This window comes from Electrona antarctica (genome assembly GCF_951216825.1).
Source record: "Electrona antarctica genome assembly, chromosome: 12".
Lineage (NCBI taxonomy): Eukaryota > Metazoa > Chordata > Actinopteri > Myctophiformes > Myctophidae > Electrona > Electrona antarctica.
In genome coordinates this window covers 8,698,897-8,707,262 of record NC_136793.1, presented here as the reverse complement: position 1 = coordinate 8,707,262, position 8,366 = coordinate 8,698,897, and the positions used below count along the sequence as shown (strand labels likewise).

Below are 8,366 nucleotides of genomic sequence, written 5' to 3'. Positions count from 1 at the left end.
ACGCACACGCGCTTCCTGAGCAGAGCTGATCAACTTCCTATCTTCGAACCCCCCCTACACCAAATCAAAGGGCCCCATGTGATTCACGCACGTGTAACACAGTCAGAAACTGAAAGAACGCGTGCGGCGCAGTGCGGTCGCCGTTTTCTAGCTGTTTGCTGTTTTCTAGTCTCCTCCCACCGCGTGGTTAGGAAACTGTTGGACGACCAAAAAAACACTAGCGGGGGTTCTTGTGTTGCGTCACATTGAAATGGGAAGCAACAGCTGTAGCTCTATACCTCTTTGAAATAGTCTCTCGTACAGCAGGGCCCTGTAAGCTGCATGCGGGCCTCGTACAGGGCCCTGTAAGCTGCATGAAATAGTCTCTCGTACAGGGCCCTGTAAACTGCATGAAATACTCTCTCGTACAGGGCCCTGTAAGCTGCATGAAATACTCTCTCGTACAGGGCCCTGTAAGCTGTAAGCTTCAACCAGCCAAAATTCTCACACGTCACCCCCCTTCTCCACTCCCTCCATTGGCTCCCGGTCGCTGCCCGCACAGAATACAAAACTCTGATGCTGGCATTCAAAGCAACCAAAGGCATGGCCCCCCCATATCTCACAAGTATGATCGTACCCTACAAACCCTCCCGCGCACTCAGATCAGCCAACGCAGGGAAGCTGGAGGTACCTTCACTAAAAACGCCGGGACAACGCTCCACACGTCCCAAACTCTTCTCCCTTCTGGCTCCGAAACTATGGAATGCACTTCCCATCACAGTCAGAACTGCAGCCTCACTCCCAATCTTCCGCCGTAGTCTGAAAACCCACCTCTTCAGACTCCACCATGGCCCGTAGCACTTGCCCTAGCCCCTTAGATAGCACATTATGTAGACTTAGATAGTATTTTAAACAGACTTATAGCTTGTTACGTAGACAGCTCTAGAATTGCACTTTATGTAGTCATAGCACTTTATAGTACACATGTATAATATATTATATAGTATAGTATGTATAGTTTACATAGATACTCCACTGTTACGTTCTTAGTTTACGCATGATTCATGATAACTACTTTTTATATATGTGATGTATGCCATGCTTTTGTTATTGCTTAAATGTAAGTCGCTCTGGAGCGTCTGCTAAATGCCTAAATTGTAAATTTAAATAGTCTCTCGTACAGGGCCCTGTAAGCTGCATGAGGACCTCGTACAGGGCCCTGTAAGCTGCATGAGGACCTCGTACAGGGCCCTGTAAGCTGCATGCGGGCCTCGTACAGGGCCCTGTAAGCTGCATGCGGGCCTCGTACAGGGCCCTGTAAGCTGCATGCGGGCCTCGTACAGGGCCCTGTAAGCTGCATGAGGACCTCGTACAGGGCCCTGTAAGCTGCATGCGGGCCTTGTGGCGCTTTGATGTGCTTTGAAATGCTTCTAAATCCTGACAGTTTTCTGAAAAACCCCATGTTTCTATGTCAGTGGTTCTCAAAAAAGTTCATGTCAAGGATCCCCAAAAATATATGTAATTGGCCGCCGACCCCCATCTGAAAATATGTTGTTCCAGGGCTTTTCAAAATAAGAGCTCAACTCAAAAATGCTGGCGTGAATATAATATCATAATTTGTCAATAAATGCTAGCTTTGAATGTTAGCTCATTAGCATATTTGATTTTAGAGAAAGTTTGTCACTAAACCAATAAAACGTTTCACATAAAAAAAAAACATTCACAACAAGACATTGTATGTGTCTCACCTGTTTGGCAGGGGGAGGGGCTTATCCGTCTGCATGTTTAGCAGGGGGAGGGGCTTATCCGCCTGCATGTTTAGGAGGGGGAGGGGCTTATCCGTATGCATGTTTAGCAGGGGGTGGGGCCTATCCGTCTGCATGTTTAGGAGGGGGAGGGGCTTATCCGCCTGCATGTTTAGGAAAGGGAGGGGCTTATCCGTCTGCATGTTTAGCAGGGGGTGGGGCTTATCCGCCTGCATGTTTAGGAGGGGGAGGGGCTTATCCGCCTGCATGTTTAGCAGGGGGTGGGGCTTATCCGCCTGCATGTTTAGGAGGGGGAGGGGCTTATCCATCTGCATGTTTAGGAGGGGGAGGGGCTTATCCGTCTGCATGTTTAGCAGGGGGTTGGGCTTATCCGCCTGCATGTGTAGGAGGGGGAGGGGCTTATCCGTCTGCATGTTTAGCAGGGGGAGGGGTTTAGGGGGTTTAGGGGGAGGAGCCGGCACCTCCTCAGATGGGAGGTTCTGACGACTCGGTTCTGTTCCCTCATTGGCTGGAACCTTGGCAGAAGTGGCGTCCAATAGGCCGGGAGAGGAGGGTGCGAGGCCATGTGGCGTTCCATTGGCCAGCCTCACCAACTCCTGACAGACAGACAGACAGACAGACAGACAGACAGACAGACAGACAGACAGACAGACAGACAGACAGAATTATTTATTCATCCCTCAATTAACACGGAGTACGCCAAAACCGGCGAAACCGTAGGGTTAAATTAGTACCCTAGCCTGCCAAACCCGGGACCTCCTTTTTATCCGATCGAATCGTTAGCTCGAATCGTTAGCTACCGTTCGTTAGCATAACACTCAAAGTGGGACATTTTGAAGATGCGCGCGCATCCACTTGCATTGTATAGGCTGCATTCAAAGCCCTCTATCTCAGAAACGACATTCAGGGGCCGTTTCCGGGGAAGACAAGGTTTTTCAACGGCCTGTAGAAGGCGCTGTGATACTCGCGGTCGGGATTTCTCACCACCGACCAAGACAACAACAACCGCAACAACAACACACAGCATTTTGTCATTGCGCACACAATTTGCGTCCTCACTTTTCCGTCTTCACTTTCCTGCCCTCACTTTAATCTTCAACATGTACTTTGCTCAGCCAAATCATCGCTATGGGGTGATCAGCCAATCACAAGCCAACGTTTGTGTTTACACAAACCCGGAAAGCTGGTCATAGGAGGGGCTACCTTCACTGCATCCCGCGCTGTCTGGATCGCCACGGTAACCGTCGCCATGGAAACCTCGTCGTCGTCATGAGGAGTGTGACGCACCGTCAGCTGATCGGTCCATCCAATCAGCTGAGCCACAGACCCATAGAGGTCAGACAGACAGGAAGAGGAAACCGTCTCACTGCAAACAATCAGACAGACAGGTCTATTTGTGAGGGAAAGTCGATAATAATTAGAAGAAAGACTTAACATATAAAACATTTAAAGATGGGGTGAAATGGCTTTTTGGGCATTCTATTTTGACATTTCAGTCTAAAACTGAAGGCTGTGTGCTTCTGAACCAATCACAGCGTCGCATCCCTTCAGGCTATGGGATGTAGCTTCCGTGACAAGTGGAGTTGTTTGTTTACAAAACGTCACAAGTCACATGCAGACGGGCAGCAAAGCACAGCTTATTTTCAGATACATATTTTTAGCGTGCTGATTAAGTTTAAAACGAGTAATACACTGTCTGGTTTTCATCTTGAATGAGATTAAAAACGTAGTACTGTAACACCGACATATGTGGATGACGTAACCAATTTGAGTTTCAAACTTATATATATGAAACTTAAAATATTTAGAACATTGTAGTGGATATCTGGAACGGGATTTATAGAGACATATAACTCAATGTTTCAATAACTTGATTGGAGTCTTCTTTAATATGGCAAATTAAATTAATTTGACGTAACTTAAAAAGTCCATGGATGATGATACTGTCTGTTTCCCCATTTGCCAAAGAATAAAGCAATAAGCCACAAGAGGTCTCATGTTACCATGGATTTTACAATGGGTGAGAGGCGTGGTGAGACACGAGCGCAGCGAGTGTCTCCAACCCTCTCGTCCATTGTAAAATCCATGGTAAGCTGGGACCTCGCGTGGCTTATTGCTTTTCTAAAACGGTTACAAACATATAGCAATATTAACCTAATAAAACTATTACATTCACAAAGTAGCTACGCTTTGTGCCCACCAGAGCGAGCCACATCACTTCCTTGTTTTGCTCGGCAAGTAGGCTATGTGACGGGAGAATATCGCTTGCGACACGTTGAGAGCTTGTAGATCAGTTAATTTCGGGACACAACCCAGCACTCTTTAGCTAGTGGAGATGCTGGTGTAACGACATGGATTTCTAAACTAATTTGTTCAACGCAAAAATGTTCAGGAGACTTCGGAGAAAAACAGCAATTCTCCTGAATGCTGCCTTCCGGCATGGCATGGACAGGAAAGGAGTTTCTTCATTTCTTCCACCACGGCTGCATCCGTGGTCTGGAGAGGGCAGTTGTTTTACAGACGGGTAAAAGGGCAGGGGCTGAAGCCCCCTTTGATGTCTATGTGTGCATGTCCCTGGAGCAACGCATGTTGGGAGCGCCGGGCGATTTCCGCATGTCGAACCTTTGGTGTGTCGGATAAGCGTAGCCTGGTATCCAGCCTGCTTCGCTACGTTCGGCGGATTTTTTTTTCTCTCTTCCGGCGAACGTAGCGAAGCAGGCTGGATACCAGGCTAGGATAAGCGTGCTGCGTGCGCACACTCTTGGTTCAGATTCTACCTCGGAGGGAGGGAGGGAGGGACTACCAGAGCCTTAGATATAGACAGAGTTATGCAAACTGCGTTCACTTCATGGGGCTTCAGTCCAATGGCGGCTCTCCTACATAGACTTCTATTGAGAATGGGGACAACCAACTGGGACAATTCCTGGACCGGAAGTAGGCAGAAACGCATTGGACTCGGGCAACAGCCCCGCTTTAATGATCTTAAATCCCTTTATTTTAGATTGTTTTGTAGTAATAGTACAACATAAACATTAAAGAGACTTTAGTTGTTACTGTACAATACTTTAAAACAGTTGTCATGTTGCACACATGCTTAAAATAGCTCTTATTTGCGCAGCCCTCGTTGAAAACAATGTATTTCCAACTCCAGCTTGTCTCAGTTCAGGCTGCATGAACAGCGCTCGAGCGCTCGGTTTCTGCCCCCTCAATGTCGTAACTCTTCTATTAGATGGCTTTGGGGAGTACGTACCTCTCAGCGGCCTGGACCAGGTCCCGCGTGGCCTCCAGGATCTGCCCCGCCGCACCACACAGCTGGTCCACGCTGGCCCCCCGCCGGTCCGCCGCCGCCCCCCGAAGGTCCGCCACCCACAGCTTGTCCACCAGAGTCTGGAAGTACCTCAGAGCGCTGACCACCACGCGCTCCTGGTCCACTAGCAGCAAGACAGGCTAACGGACGGACAGACAGACAGACAGACAGACAGACAGGCAGGCAGGCAGGCAGGCAGGCAGGCAGGCAGGCAGGCAGGCAGGCAGGTAGGCAGGTAGGCAAGCAAAGAAGCAGGCAGACAGACAGGCAAGCAGGCACAAGGACATTTTTCAGTGATACCCTTTTAGACTAAACGTTTGTAGCGTTTACATGTCTGCCTAATAAACAATTCAATCAATCAATCAATGTATATAGTTCCGACCTTGCTGTGTGTGTGTGTGTGTGTGTGTGTGTGTGTGTGTGTGTGTGTGTGTGTGTGTGTGTGTGTGTGTGTGTGTGTGTGTGTGTGTGTGTGTGTGTGTGTACCTTTCTGTTTGTGTGTGTGCTGCTGACATCTGGTTGAACACAGGCTCTCCGAGACGGGTTGTGCTTGATTCTCTCCACCGGGCTCTTCACCTTGGATGGGTGGAGCTTGTCCTTCAGCCTCATGGTGAAGGACTCTGGAGAGAGAGAGAGAGAGGATGTCAAATGGAATACAAGCACCTTAAGGAATACAAACCATATATGTACACTCTTTATCAAAAGTATAAAGCTAACGTATTCTATATGGATGTATATTGTATAACTATCTCTGACAGAAAGTGCTTTTTATAGTTTCACAAGATAGTATTACCCAAAGTGCTAATATAACACAGCTCTGTTTACACCTTTATTTAATTCCTATTTATATCCAATATTTATTTGTAAATACATTGTTCTGTTTTGATTGTCTTGTTCCACTTCTGCTTTGGCAATGTAAACGTACATTTTCTCATGCCAATAAAGCTCCTTTGAATTGAATTGAGAGAGAGAGAGAGAGAGAGAGAGAGAGAGAGAGAGAGAGAGAGAGACAATTTACAATCCAGAGCGATTTACATTAAGCAATAACAAAAGCATGGCATACATCACATATATAAAAAGTAGTTATCATGAATCATGCGTAAACTAAGAACGTTTGATTGATTGATTGAAAATTGTATTAACAGTTTGCAGAATTACAGTACATTTCAAGCACAAACTCAATACAAAGGCTGTTAACTGTGAGTGGACGACCCAATTAAGCATTACACTTGTTTACAACAGGGTCCACCATGTTCAATTCATCAAAACATTTAGAGACGTACAAATAGACACTTCTATATAGACAAAGAACAGTACAGGAATTCATCATAATGGAGGTAAAAAGGGAAAAGAAACATATACAGTGAGGGGAAAAGGGGGGGTGGGGGGGGATTCAGATTTTACGGTGGCCAGTTTCGAATTGCAGCCATCCGTAGGTGCCCTTTGAGAGCGGTTTTGAAGGAGTCAAGGGATTTGCATGTCTTAATGACTGTTGGTAGGGCGTTCCACATTTTGGTGGCATAGGAGCGAAAAGAATTTAGTCCCTTGTTTGTGCCGAATCTGGGTTGAACATGGTTCGTTGCACGTAACAGTGGAGTATCTATGTAAACTATACATACTATACTATATAATATATTATACATGTGTACTATAAAGTGCTATGACTACATAAAGTGCAGTTCTAGAGCTATCTACGTAACAAGATATAAGTCTGTTTAAAATACTATCTAAGTCTACATAGTGTGCTATCTAAGGGGCTAGGCTAGGGCAAGTGCTACGGGCCATGGTAGAGTCTGAAGAGGTGGGTTTTCAGACTACGGCGGAAGATTGGGAGTGAGATTGAGAGAGAGAGAGAGAGAGAGAGAGACGATACACAATAAGGAGGCCATGATGAAAGTGGTTAACTTAAAATAGGCTACAACAGCATGTGGTATAAAATTGATAGGCTATGATGTATTTTTTGCTCATTTAATTTATAATGGGGCGACTGTGGCTCAAGAGGTAGAGCAGGTCGTCCAATGATCCATGGGTCGGCGGTTCGAATCCCGGCTCCTCCTGTCTACATGTCGAAGTGTGGCAGCGGTGGCCGAACGGATTGCGGAGCGGTCTTGATACCGGAAGGTCGCCAGTTCGAATCAGCGGTCCGACACGTTAAAATTACCACCGCTGAAGTGCCCTTGAACAAGGCATTGAACCACTACGATGAAATGTTCTATGAGCAGGGCCTGGCTGGAAACAAGTTCTTGAGCTTAGCCCAGATACCCTGGGACACTGAAAGACACTGAACCCCAAATTGCTCCCGATGTGCTGGTTGGTATACACCGCCGCAATCGGTGTATGAATGTGTGTGTGTGAATGGGTGAATGTAATGCACAATCTATGTAAAGCGCCTTGGATAAAGGCGCTATATAAATGCACCATTTACCATTTAGTATTTATTTTACAAACAAATGAATTACTACTCAGGTTATTATTAATATTATTAGGCCTATTATTATTTATTTGACATGAGTAGTCAGAAAAGTCAGAAAATAAATTTGTATAACTGACACGCACACGCGCACACACACACGCACGCGCGCACAGTGTGTGTTGACAGCAGATAACGGTCAGCAGACAGAAACAGAACGTAGATCTTACCAGCTTTGCTGACTCGAGCGGACATTCTTCTTCTTCTGGTTCTTCTTCTTTGTCTTTAGTGTTTTACTGGTGTTATCCTCATGAATGATCAAAGTAAAGTATACTGAAACTGTCTGAAACACTTCGCCCGGCCGCAGCTCCACTTACTCGGCTGTTCCGCATCCCGCTGTTGTTACACACACATCGGTGACCCATCCAATCATGTGACTCAGTGGTTTTCAACCAGTGGTCCGGGGACCACCAGTGGTCCTTGAGGGGGTTCCAGGTGGTCCCCATGCAGCTAAATGATGGAGAGTTGGTAACCAAATGGACCCTTATTAGATCTGTAACTCTTGAGAGTGTAAAATGAAACCAAATGGACCCGTAAGTAAGGGTCAAGAGTTACAATTATTGTTAAACAATTGTATTACTTAATTTACTAGAAGTCTACACAATTAGAAAAATGTAGAACAACTTTTTTTTATTTTTATCAACGTTTGCCACAACACAACAGGCAAATGTTGATCAATAAAACAGTTATATTATAGTTATATTGACAACAAAATATTCAAAGTTTTGGGCCTGAGAGGCAGAATCTCATCCAACGGTATGTAAAGTTATTACAACGTAAAATGCTGATAGACTTTTATAAATATGGTCTTCTACGTGAAATTGCAAACTCTTTTTCTGAGCAA

At 45.9% G+C, this 8,366-nt stretch overlaps 1 protein-coding gene across 1 annotated transcript in view; it reads right to left on the bottom strand.

The window, feature by feature from the left end:
- Positions 1 to 7,821, bottom strand: part of LOC306933721 (uncharacterized protein) — a 31,675-nt gene extending 23,854 nt beyond the window's left edge. The window contains exons 1-5 of the mRNA XM_079516031.1: positions 7,693 to 7,821; positions 5,539 to 5,672; positions 4,996 to 5,192; positions 2,949 to 3,111; positions 1,728 to 2,341 (exon numbers count right to left, since the gene is read on the bottom strand). Coding sequence (XP_079372157.1) covers positions 1,728 to 2,341; positions 2,949 to 3,111; positions 4,996 to 5,192; positions 5,539 to 5,672; positions 7,693 to 7,717 — 1,133 coding nt within the window. The 5' untranslated portion in view covers positions 7,718 to 7,821. The remainder of the gene's footprint in view (positions 1 to 1,727; positions 2,342 to 2,948; positions 3,112 to 4,995; positions 5,193 to 5,538; positions 5,673 to 7,692) is intronic.
- Positions 7,822 to 8,366: the final 545 nt, after the last annotated feature.